The sequence below is a fragment of the Polypterus senegalus genome, chromosome 17, assembly GCF_016835505.1.
Source record: "Polypterus senegalus isolate Bchr_013 chromosome 17, ASM1683550v1, whole genome shotgun sequence".
Classification (NCBI taxonomy): Eukaryota; Metazoa; Chordata; class Cladistia; order Polypteriformes; family Polypteridae; genus Polypterus; species Polypterus senegalus.
The window spans coordinates 97,124,069-97,144,121 of NC_053170.1; the positions used below are offsets into that span (position 1 = coordinate 97,124,069).

At 43.0% G+C, this 20,053-nt stretch overlaps 1 protein-coding gene across 3 annotated transcripts in view; it reads right to left on the bottom strand.

The window, feature by feature from the left end:
* Positions 1–637: 637 nt before the first annotated feature.
* The window catches only part of LOC120517336 (epsin-3-like), a 40,359-nt gene continuing 20,943 nt past the window's right edge, over positions 638–20,053 (bottom strand). For 2 of the 3 annotated variants that reach the window (XM_039739570.1, XM_039739571.1), the window contains 8 exons: positions 17,219–17,337; positions 16,903–16,980; positions 14,227–14,301; positions 10,946–11,126; positions 8,763–8,957; positions 8,235–8,318; positions 3,439–3,639; positions 638–1,728 (listed from right to left, as the gene is read on the bottom strand). In XM_039739570.1, the coding sequence (XP_039595504.1) occupies positions 1,421–1,728; positions 3,439–3,639; positions 8,235–8,318; positions 8,763–8,957; positions 10,946–11,126; positions 14,227–14,301; positions 16,903–16,980; positions 17,219–17,337 (1,241 nt within the window). In that variant the 3' untranslated portion in view covers positions 638–1,420. The remainder of the gene's footprint in view (positions 1,729–3,438; positions 3,640–8,234; positions 8,319–8,762; positions 8,958–10,945; positions 11,127–14,226; positions 14,302–16,902; positions 16,981–17,218; positions 17,338–20,053) is intronic. The other variant, XM_039739572.1, reaches the window with a different exon arrangement.

The window sequence follows — 20,053 nt, forward strand, 5'->3', positions numbered from 1 at the left end:
AGCCTTCCCCTAAACCAGAAGACTCAACAATCTTTATTTTCAGGTCTTTTGAGAGTTGCTTTGAGGATCCCATGATGTCTGTCACTCTTCAGAGGAGAGTCAAAAGGAAGGACGCACAACCTGCAGTTGACCACCTTAAATACCTTTTCTATAAACTCCTGTCTGTGAAGTTCAAGGCTTAACGCGCTCATCTAACCAAGTAATCAGCACTGAGCAGTGACAGCCATTCAAATCAGCACAATGACAAGGGGACCCACATTTGTGCACAGCCAGTTTTTCACATTTGATTTCATTTCATACCACTAAATACTGCGTCACTAAAAAATCTTTATTTGGAAAGCACCGCAGTACTCCTGGGAAATTAAATGACATACCACGGTTATCTTTTTTTGTTGAAAGGAGAGTCAATTATTATTATGCAGACTGAGGGGGGTTCCCAAACTTTTTCATATGATTTTATAATTCAAACTGTTTGGACCTCCATCTGTAACAATATAAGAGAAATTTGCATTAAAAGTCACCACTAATACCCCGTGGGAGAAGCTGATGCTACCGCAGAACTCATTATAATTCTTAAAAGCCTTCAACAAGCTGAGAGTTGCTGATTAAAAAGACACCACAATCTGGGACGTTAGAATATCAGTCATAGGTCAGTAGCCATTTATTAACAGTAAAACCTATACATTATTGCACTTGTTATCAGTTCCGTACAAAAGCATTTTAGTGAAAGCACATTTCTGTACGTGGCTATGAATGTGAGCAGACATCATGGCAGATACGGCTTTGGTGGGCTCAAAGTTTGATATACGGACTGATTCACTACAGCACTGGACTTTAGTTTCTCCAGTTTCCATTTAAAGGCTATCCTGTGGCGTGTATGAAACGAGAGCGGCACCAAAACTCTCGCCAGGATGTTCTTAGCATTGCGCATTAACAGCAATGCCTGGGTTCAATTATCCTCCAACCATTTCTCATACATTTCAAGTAAAACAGAAATTGCCGTCTTCAGTACTTTAAGCAGACACTTAAAATAAAGCTGCACACCTCACCGACAGTCCAGTCTTTCCCATTAAATATCACACTTGAGGTCTTTGGTACTGCGGAATCTCTTATAGTAAAAAGTCTTGTCTTTTAGGATTTTAAAAAAAGCTTCCCCTTTAGCAGATTAAAAATGTAATAAATAAACTTCGTAAATATTCACATACCAGCCTTTTCTTTTTTTTAAAAAATATATATTCTAGGCTGTCCTAAGGTTCACTTCAGTATAGGATAGTTGGTAACGGAGGCATCCATCATCACTTGCTACAGAACTCATGCTTATAAAAAGCTTTGCAAAAAAATGCAATTCTTTAAAAAGAAGGCAAATGTCAGCTGAAAACGCTTATAGCTTAGAATCGATTGTCCAAGAGGAGGGGGCACCTCATAAAAACGGATTCTGCCCGTACCCACCCAGCATCTGTTGGGAAGGGGGAGTGCCGCCGAGGGGCACGAGTGGCGCCCCCCTCGAGTTGAGCGGGGCATTGAAACCTGCTACCCCTGGAGCTGGAAGCTGAGTGAAAGAAGAAGGGATGATCATGGCAGCAGGGAGGCTGCTAAGTGGAAGAGGCAGAGAGGCGCTGTAAGACATGGAGCCTGGCTGAAGAGACGAGGACGGTGTTCTCATCTGGTTCAAGGTGAGACGGGGTCGCTCACTTTGGAAAGGATTTGAGGCAGAAGGAGCTGCTAAACCTGCAAAGACAAGACAGCAATGATTAAGAGAGATAGATACTTTATTAATCTTTATTTAGAAATTCCCATACTCCAGCAGCAGCAGCATACTGATAAAGAACAATATTAAATTAATGAGTGATAACAATGGAGGGTATAACAGACAATAACTTTGTATAATGTTAACGTTTACCCCCCCGAGTCGCATAGTGTGGGGTCTCCTCAGTCTGTCAGTGGAGCAGGACGGTGACAGCAGTCTGTCGCTGAAGCTGCTCCTCTGTCTGGAGATGATCCTGTTCAGTGGATTCTCCATGATTGACAGGAGTCTGCTCAGCGCCCGTCGCTCTGCCACGGATGTCAAACTGTCCAGCTTTACTCCTACAATAGAGCCTGCCTTCCTCACCAGTTTGTCCCTTCTTCTTTATGCTGCCTCCCCAGCACACCACCGCGTAGAAGAAGGCGCTCACCACAACCGTCTGGTAGAACATCTGCAGCATCTTATTGCAGATGTTGAAGGACGCCAGCCTTCTAAGGAAGTATAGTCAGCTCTGTCCTCTCTTGTGCAGATCATCAGTATTGGCAGTCCAGTCCAGTTTATCATCCAGCTGCACTCCCAGATATTTGAGTGACACCGGGCATTCAAACAAACACTCTAACTCGGGCGTTGTTCCAACACCACAGCTGTTTGGCTCATGAAAGTCGACAGATATGGAGCTAAGCCCACGAGATCCGGCTTTATCCTCGTGGAACAAAACAACTTGAACTCTTTCAGGACTGTTGTCGACTTGTGTCAAAAGGAGGAGTGGACGACGATAATCGACTGTAAACTGTGACAAAACCAACCGTTCTGTTTTAGGTGGACTCTCGTTTCTCGATTCACCGGTTTGACCGAGATTTCCTGCGCTCGTGTGAGAAGCGAGGCGCAAACAACGGCAAAAATGGCCCGACATTTGGCGAGAGATCAAAGTGATCGCGTAAAGCAAAATACTCCGTGGACGACGTTGTGCCTATTATCTCTGAACTGGACTATGACTTGTCGGAGTCGGATTTTGAAGCGATTGTAAGCGAGTGTGAGGTTCCAGCTTCAGCTGATTGGTCCCCAGCTAATCGTTGTACTGACAATGTTTGCCAGGGAGGACGGCCACTTAACAAATAAGAGGTAGAAACCAGATTGAAATACACCACAATTTTGTCCCAGCCACACAAAGACAGCCTGGCAGCAAGCCTGCTACACATTCTTGGCAAACTGGCAGCCTCAGCATGCAGCAACAGATGTTTTATGTTGAAACCATCGCTTTTCAGCAACTATGTTTTCTCCATGGTTAACAGTTGTGGCAGACGACCAGGGATCCTGCCCCGCCAAGACGCCTGGAGGAAGAACGGACCAGGAGAGCAGCACTACTCTTCCCTGGCGCTTTCGCCACCCCAGGGATGGTGTACGCCCGGAGTGCTTCCGGGTGCAAGGGTGGCACTTCCGCCACGCTGGGGAGTGCTGCTGGAAGTTCTTCATCGGGCACCTGGAGCACATCCGTGGGGCGTTATAAAAAGGGGCCGCCTCACTCCATTCAAGGAGCCGGAGTCGGGTGGAAGAGGACAGAGGCGGCTGAAAGGACCAACGTGTAAATAGTGTAAAACAAACGTGTGTGTTGTGGACATTTTGGTGTCGTGTCCATCTTTTACACAGTCCACCCTTACACGTGACGTGTTGCATTTTCCAAGTTATAAGCTTACCTGAAAGGAATGGATTTTTGTTCTTTGCGGCCAATGACCCTGAAGTGGGAATGAGAGACTCCAAGTTAACCAGGGAAGCAGCGCTGGGATCAAGAAAGGATTCTGGGGTTCTACAGTTTCTCACGTCAGTATCCAACATCTCTTCAAACACGGCAGGCCGGTCCAAGCTACGGAGGGGCCCAGGCTCATCAAAATATTGTTCTGTAGTAAGGGGGGAGAAGAAAAGCAAAAGTTATTGTAACAGAAGAAGGAGTGAAAAGTGTGATAATGTGGTGCTAGAGACTGGAAGTGCTCTTGTTTTAATAATGTAGTGGCTTGATGACCATCCATCATAATTAAACAGAAAGATAAAAGCTGATTGTGGTCATTCATACATACGTTATGGAGAATCCACTTGTGCCTTTTCATCTTTTAAAATTTACTAAAATACCCAGTTGGTACTAATAATAATAATACTACATTTTATTTATTTGTAGGCACCTTTCTAAACACTCAAGGACACTGAACAATAGAAAAAACACAGATAATAAACAAAAGTAAAATACAAAAGTTAAAACCAGACAGAGCAAATGTCTCTCTATTGTAAAAAAAAATCCTGGAGAGAAACAGTAGGGCGACGAGATGCGATCTTCATGTTAAGATCACGTGAAGACACGTAAAAGACCCGCGAGACTAGAGAGATTGGCCACCGAGCGTCTCGGGGGGACCTTAAACATGAGACTTTGTGTCCAGAGATTGACCAGGACCGTCTCGCGATGACGTAGAACATGAGATTCCTGCAAGACGCGTCCTACACTTACAACCAAATAAGAGCCCAGGCAGCCAACAAGACACTCAGTCGTGTAAAGACGTTGAGCAGACACAGATCCAGGGCTCTCAGCGCATATAAAGCGTACAAGGACAATACGTTATAAATGAAATGTAGACGACTAAGCGAAGAAGAAAGCATTGCGGAGAAGAGAGATGCAAAAGTGTTGGAGAGACAAAAAAGAAAAAGAATAATCGAGGTGCAAAATCAGAAAATAAGAAAAGTAATCATCAGCCCGGAACGAGCGGAATTGAAAAAAATAAAAAAAAAAGCAGGTCCAATCGGGCTCAGAATTAAAAGACAAAGCAGAACTTCATAAAGACGTTCACAAATGTTGGCGCTATACACATGCAGAGCAGGTTAGAGATTATGAAAGCGGTGGAATTCGAAAGGCTCCATACACATGTGGAGTAAGTTAAAGAATATGAAAGTAGGAAAATTAGAAAGTAAAAAAAAAAAAAAAAAAAGTAAAGATCGCAGTAGCGCAAACAAACGGAAATTATTACTCGAAAAAGGGAAAAGAATCACCACGGACCAGGTGTCATTGAAACAAAAGCAGGACAAAGTGAGGTCAGAAATAAAAAGACAAAGAGTAGAAAATAAAGTAAAACGTCATAAAGAGGTTAAAAAACAAGGGGACCAAACACATGCAGAGCAGGTTAGAGAAAATGAAAAGTGGAATTCAAAAGACTCGCAGAGCGAGATACAGAATATGAAAGCAGAAATAAATGACAGGGTCAAAAAAAGAAAAAGTAAAGATCGCATTAGCGCAAAGAAAGAGAAATTATTACTCGGAGAAATACCGAAAAGGCAAATAGAGATCGAATATATGGTGAGATGTCAGAAGTAGATTCACCGGTTTGACCGAGATTTCCTGCGCTCTTGTGAGTAGCGAGGCGCAAACGGCGGCAAAAATGGCCCCGATATTTGGCGAGAGATCAAAGCGAATGCGTAAAGCAAAATACTCCGTGGACGACGTTGTGCCTATTATCTCTGAACTGGACTATGACTTGTCGGACTCGGAGGTTCCAGCTTCAGCTGATTGGTCCCCAGCTAATCGTTGTACTGACAATGTTTGCCAGGGAGGACGGCCACTTAACAATGAGAAGAGGTAGAAACCAGATTGAAATACACCACAATTTTGGCCCAGCCACACAAAGACAGCCTGGCAGCAAACCTGCTGCACATTCTTGGCAAACTGGCAGCCACAGCATGCAGCAACAGACGTTTTATGTCGATTTGTGTGTGAAGTCATCGCTTTTCAGAAACTGTGTTTTTTTAAATAAATATTCACCCCTTAAGAACTCCATTGTTAACCGTTGTGGCAGACGACCAGAAAGTAAAGATCGCAGTAGAGCAAACAAATGGAAATTATTACTCAAAAAAGGGAAAGTAATCACCACGGGTCAGGTGTCTTTGAAACAAAAGCTGGACAAAGCGAGGTCAGAAATAAAAGACAAAGAGCAGAAAACAAAGTAAAACGTCATAAAGAGGGTAAAAAACAAGGGGGCCAAACACATGCAGAGCAGGATACAGAAAATGTATATAAATATATGGTGATATGTCAGATGTACGTCAATATTGTAAGGCTTTGAAGTTTAAGTCAAGAGAACTTCTAAAACGGAGTTTACCTCTCATGCATTTATTGGTTACTTAAAAAAAATGATGAACTGCTGATGATGAAGATCGCATTGTCTGTGCTGAAATTCCAAAACAGAGACGCCTATCCTGAATTAGGGTACAAAGTCATTAAACACACGTGTCTCACGGACCTCATTAAAAAGATTCAGCACATTGCGACTCGAAAGATTCCAAACATTGTTTTTACAGAAGGTCTGAAATAAAAGAGAAACTCATGAAATAGCAACAATTCAAAGAAAAAAAAAAAAAAATCTTAAAAATGTGTATCCGGAAAACCAAACACGGGGTTTGGCGAGTAATCAAAGAGAAAAAGCCGTCTTAAACAGATGAGTTTTAAGTTTAGATTTGAAAAGTGAGAATGATTCAATATTTCTAAGCTCAGATGGTAGCGAGTTCCAAAGCTGGGGAGAAGAGCAACTGAATGGTGGCAAGACGGACGAAGGGGACGGTCAAGTGGATGGAGGAAGAGGATCTGAGGGTGCGGGAGGGAATGGCAACATGGAGGAGGTCAGACAGATATGGAGGGGCGAGGTTGTGGAGAGCCTTAAAAGTTATGAGGAGAATTTTGAATGGAGTTCGGAACTGAACTGGAAGCCAATGAAGCTGCTGCAGGACGGGAGTGATGTGGTGAATAGAGGGGGCTCTAGTAATGATGCGGGTGGGCAGCTGAATTCTGGACCAGTTGAAGCTTATAAAGAGATTTGCAAGGAAGACCAAAGAAAAGGGAATTGCAATAATCGAGACGAGAAGTGACAAGGCTGTGAACGTGGATAGCAGTGGTGTGGGGCGAATACGATGAATGTTACGCAAGTGGAAATATGCAGACCGGGGAGATGTTATCGATGTGGGACTGAAAGATAAGAGTACAGTCGAGGATGACACCCAGACGCTTAATAATAATATTTCTACAAGGCGCCTTTCTGACAACTCAAGGACACCGAACAAACAATAAATAAATAAAAGACACAATTACACAATTATAAACAACTAAAAACATCAGAAAATATTAAAATTAAAACCAAACATAACCACAGGAATCATAAAGGAAAAGCCATTTTAAACAGATGCGTTTGAAGTTTACATTTGAAGGATGAATAGGATTTGATATTTCGGAGCTCGGGAGCAGAACGGCTGAACGCTCCGCTCCCCATGGAGGTTAGACGGGCGAGAGGGACGGTCAGATGGACGGAGGAAGAGGATCTAAGGTTACGGGAGGGAATGGCAACATGAAGAAGATCAAACAGATATGGAGGGGCGAGGTTATGGATGGCCTTAAATGTTAACAGCAGAATCTTAAAATCAATTCAAAACTTAAATCGGGAGCCAATGAAGCTGCTGCAAGACCGGAGTGATATGGTGAATAGAACATTAGAACAATCTAGACGAGAACAGGCCATTCAGCCCAACAAAGCTCGCCAGTCCTATCCACTGGTTTCCTCCAAGAAAACATCAAGTCGAGTTTTGAAAGTCCCTAACATCTTACTGTCCACCACACTACTTGGTAGCTTATTCCAAGTGTCTATCGTTCTTTGTGTAAAGAAAACCATCCTAATGTTTGTGCGAAATTTACCCTTAACAAGTTTCCAACTGTGTCCCCGTGTTCTTGATGAACTCATTTTAAAGTCACAGTCTCGATCCACTGGACTAATTCCCTTCATAATCTTAAACACTTCAGTCAGGTCACCTCTTAATCTTCTTTTGCTTAAACTGTAAAGGCTCAGCTCTTTTAATCTTTCCTCATAACTCAACCCCTGTAGCCCTGAATCAGCCTAGTCGCTCTTCTCTGGACCTTCTCTAGTGCTGCTATGTCCTTTTTGTAGCCTGGAGACCAAAACTGCACACAATACTCAAGATGAGGCCTCATCAGTGCAATAGATGGGGTTCGAGTGATGATGTGAGCTGCAGAATTCTGGACTAACTGAAGCTTATGGAGAGATTTATTAGAGAGACCAACGAGGGGTCCAGCCGAGAAGTAACAAGACTGTGAACAAGAATGGCGGTGGTGTGGGGAGTGAGGGACGGCTGGATGCGATTAACGTCACTTAGGTAGAAGCAAGCAGACCCGGTGATGTTATTAACGTGAGATTGGAAAGACAGAGGACTGTCAAGGATGTCTTAACCGGTGGGGAAGGGGAGAGACAGAGGAATTATCAATGACAAATGATCAGTTTTGGATAATGTGGTTTTTGTGCCAATGAGGAGAACCTCAGTTTCCTTAAAGTTTCCTTAAAGATCCACAGTCAGTCTGCCAGTGTAGAAACTCCGTAACACGTCTACTCCACTAACGTTCTCTGTAACAGCAAAAACAGTTCTGAGAGCTGCGGAGGAAGTGAGGCGAGTTGCTCACCCGATTGAACAGAATCTGCGTCTTTGTCATTCCCTTCTTCTTTTAGATCTGGTAGCTTGGCAAAGGGATCAATGATGGATCCTCCTAAAAAACACCACATAATTCCCTAATAGTGAGGATCGTAAGCGGGGATAAGAAACACAAGACACATAAACACATTCATATACCCTGCCTGCTTTATGCAACAATCGTCCAAAATGATTCTCTAACAGAAGTCAGACGAGCTTAAAGTTTCTGTCGTTATTTCTTACCTGAACTTCAGTCGTTTAACCCCACAGCAGAGTACGGTGTATTGTTATTAAAATATGGAGAGTTAAAAAAAATAGAAACATTTTCATTTAGTTATCCACTGTTGGTATACTTTATACTTTCACTACTAGCTAGTCCTGATGTGGCCATCATACGCCTAAAGTCATAAAAACTGAAAAATGACAGAAGTTTGCGATCGTCTGACCAATAAAAAGGATGGAGTCAAAGCTTAGATGGCAACACAATACACGTGCATTTGGCAGGTTGGCAAAAACGTACCAGGCAGATGAGCAGGAGATTTCCAGGGGTCACTTGACGCAGGGCTGGCGACACCTCCAGCAGAATGCCAGGGGGCAGAGGAGGACGGACTGAAACTCCAGGATTTGGAAGGCAAGGATTGAGGTGGCGCAGTGGGCACTGCTGGGATCGATACGGGCCACGAGCTGGCCATTGAGGAACTCTCATTAGCACCCCCTGCAGGGAGACCATTAATGTTAAAGCAAGGGCATTAAATGCACTGAAAACAAGTCTAACATTGATGTTGTTCATTCAACGTAAATTTTCTCTTTCAAGCAACGTAAGATTAGTCGTTTAGTGTTGCAGCTTGAAATATTTGGTTTCAGATCTCAATCAAAGTAAGAAAAATTGTATCAAATTAAGTTATGGTGGAGGGAATAAACGTAAAAATCCTATTTCATTTAACTTAATATTTTAGGTTGTTCTGAGGGGCCGTTTGTATATTCTTTCAGTCGATCTTTCCAGTTTGATGGCTTTCCAACTGCCAAAAAAGAAGAACAACTTAAAAAATAGATTTACTTCAGTAAAAAAAAACAAGTGGGTTGCAGCCAATAACTCTAAATGATTTGCCTCAACTTAAAAATTGTGGGATCAATAAGCTAAAAAGAATTATATTGGTTCACATTGAAAATATGAAGTGTGAATCGTCACATTTTGTTTTTCAGTGTAGGACACAAGTATTGGGTTTTACAAACTTGTTTACAGTTGCTTACATTTATTATAGTAATATTTGAATACAAACGGCTATTTTGTATGTGTTGTTACACACACACACACAGACACACACATATATCTCGTCACACACGTGCGAGTAGGAGTCAACTAAAGGGCCTGAATAATGACAATTCCACGTCCGACCAGGAGACGACGGGGAGCACCAACTGTCCCTCTCAGGCCCTTGCTGACCAAAGCTGTCAAAATGGTGCTGGCTCTGGCTCAATTCCTGACTCGGTGGTCTTCCCCGTGTGGAGCCAACCCGGACACAGACAGGCAGACATGTTGTTCAATACCACCACACGTTTTTATTTACAATAATTTCTCTGGTCACTCAGACCCAGTAGTGCACACCTTCACCCCAATACAAAGTCCTGGCCTCACAATGCCTTTCTTCGGGCCGCCTCCACACCTCTCCTGAGCTTCGTCCTTCCTCCTCCCGACTCCAGCCCTGAATGAAGGGAGACGGCCCCTTTTATATGGTTCCCGGATGAGCACCAGGTGTTCCCGGCATTCCTCCCTTGGCCACGCCCCAGCGTGGCGGAATTGCCGGCTGTCCTCCCGGTAGCTCCCCGGGTGTCTCCCAAAGTCTTCCTGGTGTGGCGGAAGTGCTGGGGCAACAGGTCCCCAAGGCATTGGGGCGCCTCCTGGCGGTGACCACGGGCCCCTACAGGGTGGAGCTTCCATGCCCTGTACCCGTGGCCCCCAAAGCAGCCAGGAAGGCAGCCCCCACGTGGTCCCAGATGGGCGCACGCCCACTTCCGGTCTTCCAAGGCATCCTGGCCGGGCCATCGCCCCTGGCATCCACGACACCCGACATTTGAATATTTTCTGGGAGGACTTTGGAATTTATCCTAAACGAGGAGACTGAATGGACTAATCTGAAACATGAACGGTAATAATAAATGCCGCTCAAAATTGCGTCACCAAAGTTTACTTCTTTGGAGTAAAGTTGTCAGGTGCTTTAAAATAACGGTGACATTCACAGACATGTTGGCATCAATGAAGGCAACGGTCACAATGCAAAAAAAACTTACATTAACAGTAAGAAGGCTTCATTTCTTATTAATCACTAGAATTTAGTAATGCATCCAGAAAAATAGTACTAGAGGTACCAATAACACAAATTCTCCATGTGCTTGTCTGGATGTGTGGTCCTCTCACTGCCTAAAGTGCTACAGTTGGGTGGTCTGGCAAGTGCATCGTCCAGTCAAGGAGGCACTCCTGCCAAAATCTGTTACAATTGCTTATTAGCTCCCCGTGAGCTGCTTGGCAGATAAAATGCATTGATAGGTGGGCACCGTACTGTGAATGCTGCGTGCACCTTGCACAGGAGCGCACGCGTGGTACGTAAAGCTGGAAGTGTAAAGTCTTGTTCGGACAACAGCTAACAATTCACAAAACATTGTCATATTTTGAGCTAATGAGCGGATAGCGATTTCCTTTCCTACCATCTATTGCCCAGGGGTCTGGTGCCGACAGAGACAATGCAGGTGATGAAACCTTCTGGGAATTTGTCCAGGGGTCCGAAATTAAGTCTAGACCTTTGGTAGATGGGACATCCCAAGGATCTCCTGAAGCGGAGGACGAGGATACAGGCCCAAAAACGTCCACGAGATCAATCAGAGAGGACTGTAAGAAGAGAGAAGGAAAGATGGGGAGTTATTTGAAGAAGAAGACACATTTAGGGACAGTTAAGAAACTAATTTGTAAGTAGAAAAGTTTAAAACCATAATGTAATAATTATTAGGTATGAAATTAAAAAAAGTATAAATACTCTATCATTGTTTAAAAAGGGGTATTAAAAATCAATTTAAGATGCTGGTTCAGAATAAAAAGGTAATGCCATGGTAGTGAGAAAACTGAAAGTTTAGTGATTGGCAGTAATGGATCTAATGAGGTTATTAGAAATAAACTTGATGCATTAGGATTAAAAGTCAAGACGGAGGCAAAGAATTTAGGGGTAACTGTTGACTCTGACATCTTTACATTTTAAAAAGCTCGAGTAAATGTTTGATAAGACCAATTTTTCCCTGGCGGTCTGCACGAGTAAAACTGTAATCCGGAGGCGCAGATTCGATTAAAACAGCCACGCCGTCCGAGCTAAGCCACGTTTCACTTAGTGCAAGAAAATTTCTTTTTTTATCACTAATAAGATCGTTGATAAAAAACGTTTTGTTAGTTAAAGCTCTAACATTTAATAATGCCATATTTAATGTATTAACAGAATACAATAACACAGTCCGTCTTGAGAGGCGCTGTTATTTCTCCAAGATTATAAATAACAATGCTAGAAATCCCAGAGTCTTATTTTCTACAATCGATCGCCTACTAAACCCAGGTAACTCAAAGGAATGCCTCCTAAGTACTTCCAGTAAAACCTGTGAGGCTGTCGCTGTATTTTTCAATCAAAAAATTAATGATATTAGAAATAACATAGTATATCCCTCCAACACTAAGGATCCTCCTAAACCCCAGCATCCTGTTATAAACAAATTAAACTCTTTCACTAGGATAGATTTACCTGATTTACAAAAATAAATCTCAATTAAAACCTCCACCTGCGCCCTTGACCCGATACCAACAAGGTTTTTCAAAGAAGTATCAGGCGTGCTAATTGACAATATTCCTGACATAGTAAATTCGTCATTAGATACGGGGTCTTCCCAGACTGTCTTAAGACTGCTGTAGTTAAACCCCTTCTTAAGAAACATAATCTTGACCCTCGCTCTTGAAAATTTTAGACCCATCTCTAACCTGCCTTCTTAAGTAAAGTTCTGGAGAAGGCAGTCATTATGCAGTTAAATGACCACCTCAATAAACATGCTATTCTTGATAAATTTCAGTCGGTTTTAGAACAAATCACAGCACAGAAACTGCACTCGTTAAAGTAGTAAATGACTTGCGGGTAAATGCAGACAGAGGCCATTTATCTGTTCTCATCCTCTTAGATCTGAGTGCTGCATTTGACACCATTGATCACAATATTCTTAGAAATCGCCTTAGTCAATGGGTGGGCCTCTCTGGCACGGTCTTAAATTGGTTTGAATCCTACCTGACAGGGAGAAAATTTTTGTTAGTTGTGGTAATTACAACTCAAGACACATGATATCCATATGGTGTTCCACAAGGCTCTATCCTGGGTCCGCTGCTCTTCTCAATCTACATGCTTCCGTTAGGTCAGATTATCTCAGGGCACAACGTGAGCTACCACAGCTATGCTGATGACACACAGCTGTACTTATCAATAGCACCTGATGACCCCGATTCTATTGATTCACTAACACAATGTCTGACTAGTATCTCAGAATGGATGAATAGTAACTTTCTCAAGTTAAATAAAGAGAAAACTGAAATCTTAGTGATTGGCAATAATGGATACAATGAGGCTATTAGAAATAAACTGGATACATTAGGATTAAAAGTCAAGACGGAGGTAAAAAGCTTAGGGGTAATTGTTGACTGTAATCTGAATTTTAAATCGCATATTAATCAGATCACTAGGACAGCATTTTTCACTTAAGAAACATAGCAAAAAGTTAGACCTCTTATATCACTGAAAGATGCTGAGAAATTAGTTCACGCTTTGTTTTCAGTCGACTAGATTACTGTAACGCACTCCTCTCAGGACTACCCAAGAAAGACATAAATCTTGCAATGAGTGCAGAATGCAGCTGCTAGAATCCTAACTAGGAAAAGAAAATCCGAACACATTTCTCCAGTTTTGATGTCACTACACTGGTTACCTGTGTCATTCAGGATTGACTTTAAAATTCTGCTTATGGTTTATAAAGCCTTAAATAATCTCGCCCATCTTATATATCGGAATGTCTGACACCTTATATTCCAAATCGTAACCTCAGATCCTCAAATGAGTGTCTCCTTAGAATTCCAAGAACAAAACTTAAAAGAAGTGGTGGTGAGGCGGCCTTCTGCTGCTATGCACCTAAAATCTGGAATAGCCTGCCAATAGGAATTCACCAGGCTGATACAGTAGAGCACTTTAAAACACTGCTGAAAACACATTACTTTAACATGGCCTTCTCATAACTTCACTTTAATCTTAATTTAACTTAATCCTGATACTCTGTATGTTCAATTCTTCATAATAACTACTCATGGTGGCTCTAAAATCCGTACTGACCCCAACTCTCTCTTCGGTTTCTTTTTCCTGCGCCACCTCCACCTACTCAAAGCTTCATCAGGCTCCAACAATGATGGATGGATTGAAAGGCAGAAGTCTACGTGACCATTATCATCATCAAGCCCTTCCGTGAGAACCCTAAATCCAAAGAGGACTGTTTCATTTATGTTAGGTAGAATGCCCAGAGGGGACTGGGGGGTCTCATGGTCTGGAATCCCTACAGATTTTATTTTTTCTCCAGCCGTCTGGAGTTTTTTTGTTTTTCTGTCCCCCTGGCCATTGGACCTTACTCTTATTCTATGTTAATTAATGTTGACTTACTTTATTTTATTACTGTGTCTTTTATTTTTTTATTCTTCCATTTTGAGCTACATTTTTTTGTATGAAAATGTGCTCTAGAAATAAATGTTGTTGTTGTTTTTGCTGGTGACCAATAAAGGACAAAAGAACCAACCAGCACAAAAATGGCTGTAAATGGATAACTCCTCTGCCATGAAAGTGTAACTTAAACTTTTATAATCCATTAAAAACATCTTATCAAACTTAAGCGACTATAGAACAGACACTCATTTTTTGCTGCTGCTTTACCTCTCCGCCGTCAAGCTGGCTTTCTTCAAGAGCTTTCTGCAAATGACGGTCATCCTTCTGCCTTGACGATACCTCCTGTAGTACAAGAAAAGCAAAAGGTGACAGGAAGCAGCCGACTTGTTTAAATGAATGTGCAAAACCAAAACAGCGGTGAGGGAGGGAGAAGAAAACGCAAACCCCGTCACGTCACACAACCCATTTATAGCCACACGTCGAGTCTACGGCCACAATTCTAAAGAATTTGAATACAACACAATCTATCACCTCCTGATCCATAGATGGTGGCTTCTAAAGTAAAATATTCTATGCTTCACTTTTCCTGGGGGACACATTTTCATTAATAGAATTTATCATTCTCAAGTGTCTAAAGAAACTTATTAAAAAAAAGAAATGTAAGAAATAACCAGCATATCTGTAAAGTAATCAAATGCCCAACACTCAACATATATGCTACCGGCAATGTATGAAACGCGGGCATTGTATAGAATGCCTAGGCAATATATGGAATTCCTGGCGCTTTTGCGCAAAGCATGAAATATCCGAATTATTTTAGTATTATATATACTTTCCCGGCGGCACGGTGGTGCAGTGGGTAGCGCTGCTGCCTCGCAGTTAGGAGACCCGGGTTGGTCCTCCCCGTGTCTGCGTGGGTTTCCTCCCACAGTCCAAAGACATGCAGGTCAGGTGCATTGGCGATCCTAAATTGTCCCCAGTGTGTGCTTGGTGTGTGGGTGTGTCCTGTGGTGGGTTGGTGCCCTGCCCGGGATTGGCTCCTGCCTGGCACCTTGTGTTGGCTGGGATTGGCTCCAGCAGAACCCCCCCGTGACCCTGTGCTCGGATTCAGCAGGTTGGAAAATGGATGGTTATACTTTCCCTAGGCATTGTATGTAATACCGAGGCATTATATAGAATGACAAATGCCATTTAGGCAAAGTATTAAAAGAGAGTCATGAAAAGACGTACAATAAAAAGAAAGAACTACAAAATAGAGTATAGGACTTTCTTATTGAGGAAAATGAACCACACGCCGTGGCGCAGAGTAAAGGGACTTCGTCTCCGTCTCCGACGTCCGAGGTTCGATCCCCGCCAGGGGAGCAGTGGAGTGTGTACGCCTGATAAGCCCAAATAAGGGCCAAACACGTGTCGCGTACTCAGCAGCTCTAGGGTCCCGGGTTCGAGTCCTGGCCTGGTCACAGTCAGCCATGTCCACATGAAATCTTCTTTGACGTTCTCCTCTCCTCTCACGTCCCAAAGATGTGCTCGTGTCCTGAAGCTGGCCTTGAATGAAGTGTACTGTGGTGGGCTGGCGCCCTGCCCGGGGTTTGTTTCCTGCCTGGCGCCCTGTGTTGGCTGGGATTGGCTCCAGCAGACCCCCCCATGTGACCCTGTATTTAAGATATAGCGGGTTGGATAATGGATGGATGGATGTTTATAAAGTTGTTAATCTGATTGGTACTTGACATCATAAAATACACAGAATGAGTAAGAAAGGACATCTTGAAAGAGAGAACCGTCTGTCATTCCCCCACAATTAGTCATCTATAGGGAGAATTCAAGTTGTAGGGAAAAAGCAGGAAGATGATTGGTCAGTAAAGCAAAAAAAAGGAAGAACTCATTTCCAGCGTCCTCGCTTTCGAGAACATAATCTTCTCCTCTTTACATTTACCCACAAATACAATTAATGATATCTGATATGCTAGAGACCTGCAAGATTATTTCCGCAAAACTGCCGTCGGATCACGTATAGTCCATACAGTATAACCTGAACTTATAATGCAAATAATCAATGACTGATTTACAATTTAAAGTTTAGAAATGAGGACATTAGAGGGTCAACTCCGGTTGGATAGTTGGGAGACAAAGCCAGAGAGGCGAGATGGCGTTGGTTTGGACCTGTGCAGAGGAGAGATGAGGGGTATAATGAGTGAAGGGTACTAGGGATAGAGCTGCCAGGGAAGAGGAAGGGCTAAGAGGAGGTTTATGGATGTGGTGAGAGGGGGCTTGAAGGTAGTGGGTGTAATGGAGCAAGATGACGAGGACAGGAAGAGACGGAAAAAGATGATCCGCTGTGGTGACCCCTAACGGGAGCAGCCGAAAGAAGAAGATATGTACAACTTAACGTACATCTAAAAATGGCAAGGGATCCATGTGAGCATTACCAAGCTCCTGAATCTAGAACTAAAAAGCAGTGAAGGCACAATATGTAAAAAGAATGAGAAGCAGCTGGTTAGAACCCCCCCGGTCATTATAATAGAGTTAAAGGGTGCGACGATTTGAACTCTGCAAGCACTGGAGACCGCAGTGAACAGGTGACATGTCCTGTGAGGACCAACTGAAAACGTGCACAAGTCAATTAGGAACTGGAGGAGCAAGCAAAAGTAAAATCCAACAAACGTTTGGGGGGGGGGAATAAATATGTTTAATAATAAAAATTAGTAGTCACCACAGTTACACCTTCTAAAGGTAGACAGCCTCTAGGAATGAGAAGAGAAGGAAAGCTTTTTAAGTATCCGGAGCCAACAGGTGCAGCTTACCAATGTCAGAAATGTAAAATGAACAGGAATGGTTAGTAGTGGCGGCTGTGCACAACTCAAAGCAAGAAGAAGTGAAGAGAGCGGGAGAGAGAAGGGATGCCATCATAAAGCACACGGCTACTAACCAAGAGACGGACTCTACCTTCTTGTGCTGCTCCTTACTGAGGCTCAGAGCGATCTGCAGCTGAGTGTCTTCATCCACTTCGACAGACCCCTGCGGCTACAATGCATCAGAAAAGGGAAGGCGTTAGCACCTCTGGAACGGAAGGGGGGCATAAATCACGGAGTCACAAGCACGCCAGTCGTTTCATTCCCGTCTGACAGCTCAGGGCAGAAACAATACAAAAAAAAAAAAATGAAAAGAATGCTATACCCTTATCGTTAAAAGATACAAACTCCGCTGCTTCTAACTAACAGTCACTGGCAAGAACAGGAAGTAAAAAAGGGACAAGCGTTACCTTCCCACACTCCTCTCTGCTCATCGCCAAAGCCAGCTGCAGCTGGAGTTCCTCCTCTCCAGTGGTCTGTGGCCGCGACTGCTCCAGTTCGGAGATGAACCGCGGGGAGGACGATGAAGCTGTAAAACATTGCAAGCATTAAGGAAATGTGGTGCCGCCCTCTGCAGATTTCTTTTTAAAAAAACAGTTTAGGGACGTAAAAACTACATATGAAAAAGTTTGGGACCCCCTATCGGCCTGCATAATAATTGACTCTCCTTTCAACAGAAAAGATAGCAGTTGTATGTCTTTCATTGCCTAGGAACATCGGAGTACTGCGGAGTTTTCCCAACAAAGATTTTTTTGTGACGCGGTTGTATGAAATGAAATCAAATGCGAAGAACTGGCTGTGCACAGATGTGGGTCCCCTTGTCATTGTGCTGATTTGAATGGCTGTCACTGCTCAGTGCGGATTACTTGGTTGGATGAGCTCGTGAAGCCTTGAACGTCACAGACAGGAGTGTCCAGTCATGAGTGGTCAAAGGTATTTAAGGTGGTCAACTGCAAGTTGTGCTTCCTTCCCTTTGACTCTCCTCTGAAGAGTGACAAACAACATGGGATCCTCACAGCAACTCTCAAAGATCTGAAAACAAAGATTGTTAAGTCTCCTGGTTTAGGGGAAGGCTACAAAAAGCTATCTTAGAGGTTTAAACTGTCAGTTTTAACTTTAAGGAATGGAATCAGGAAATGGAAGGCCACAGGCACAGTTGCTGTTAAACCAACACAGCAGGTCTGACAGGCCAAGAAAAATACAGGAGCGGCATATGAGCAGGATTGTCAGACAACCCACAGATCACCTCCAAAGACCTGCAAGAACATCTCACTGCAGATGGTGTATCTGTACATCGTTCTACAATTCAGCACATCTGTATGGCAGAGTGACCACGTGACTCACGCCACAAACAGTCGCTTGTTGTATCAAATGCTCATTTAGACAAGTCAGGTTCATTTGGAAACAAAGTGCCTTGGATTGATGAGACAAAAATGGAGTTATTTGGTCAGAACAAAAAGTGCTTTGCATGGCAGAAGAAGAACACCACATTCCAAGAAAAACACCTGCTACCTCCTGTCAAATTTGGTGGAGGTCCCATCATGCTGTGGGGCTGTGTGGCCAGTTCAGGGACTGAGGCCCTTGTTAAAGTCGAGGGTTGCATGAATTCAACCTGATAAAGACATTCTTCAGGATAGTGTTCAAGCATCAGTCACAAAGTTGAAGTTACTCAGGGGTTGGATATTGCAACAAGACAAAGACCCAAAACACAGTTGGAAATCTACAAAGGCATTCATGCAGAGGAAGAAGTACAATGTTCTGGAATGGCCGTCACAGTCCTCTGACTTGAATATCATCGACAGTCTATGGGATGATTTGAAGCAGGCTGTCCATCACATTGAACTGAACTGGAGAGATTTTGTATGAAGAATGGGGTCAGAAATACCTCCATCAGAGTCCAGACACTCATCACAGGCTACAGGAGGACAGCGTCTGGAGGATCAAAAAACAAGCAAAAGGAGGCTCAACTAAGTACTGATGTCATATCTCTGTTGGGGTGCCCACATTTATGCACCTGTCTAATTTTGCTATGATGCATCCTTCTATTTAAAAGCGGTCAGGATTGTCCTTCCGTCCCGTGAATGGAGAGCGTAGCGGTATTCCGCTTATCACAGACTTACTACTTGCAGCTTGCGGTACGAAGCGACATGATGTGAGCAGAGCTCTGGTGCTCCCATCGTTCCCTTGCTTTTTTGTGCGATGCGCTGGAAAAATAGACAAAATTATGTCTCTGGAAATAATTAATGTTGATGGAGTACAAATGCCTCACCGCGTAGTAAATATCAGGGGGGTTCTAAAGGGCGACCTCAATATAGAAAAAAAGTTTACATTTCATCACAAAAATAACAGAAAGTACGAGTATTAAAGTAATACCGCTCAAATGCAATATAACCAAATGAATGAGTTTGTATAAAATATCAAACTGATCTTCATATTGAATTGACTTAAGAAGTGGTCAACTTAAAAGTCGGTCGCCTTAAAGTCGGGTCAGCCTAGTATCGCATATTTTCTGTTGATCTAATAAACTTAATGTCACTGCTGAAATCCTACTGTGTCCATAAGGCATGTCAGATATGAAAAGGAAGTTGCTACTTTGAAAGCTCAGCCAATGAGAAACAAAAATCCAAAGAATTAAGAGGGGTGCCCAAACTTTTTCATACGACTGTACTTGAGGATAACACGACACAACATAAAAGGCACCATGTATTATTATTATTATTATTATTGTACTCCAGTCTGCTTAATCCAATTCAGGCCTGGCAGCATCCAGTGCATGGCAGAAACCATCCCTGTAAAATCCGTCAGTCTATCACAGAGCCAGTTTCAGAATTGCTAGTCAGCCTAACACACATTTTATGTGCAGATGTGGACGGGAAACCCCCGTAAACACGAGAAGAACGTGCAGGCTTCATGAAACAAACCACCAACTACCAAGAGCCAGTCCTATCCACTTGTTTCCTCCAAGAAAACATCAAGTCGAGTTTTGAAAGTCCCTAACGTCTTACTGTCTACCACACTACTTGGTAGCTTATTCCAAGTGTCTATCGTTCTTTATGTAAAGAAAACCATCCTAATGTTTGTGCGAAATTCACCCTTAACAAGTTTCCAACTGTGTCGCCGTGTTCTTGATGAGCTCATTTTAAAATAACAGTCTCAATCCACTGGACTAATTCCCTTCATAATCTTAAACACTTCAGTCAGGTCTCCTCTTAATCTTCTTTTGCTTAAACTGCAAAGGCTCAGCT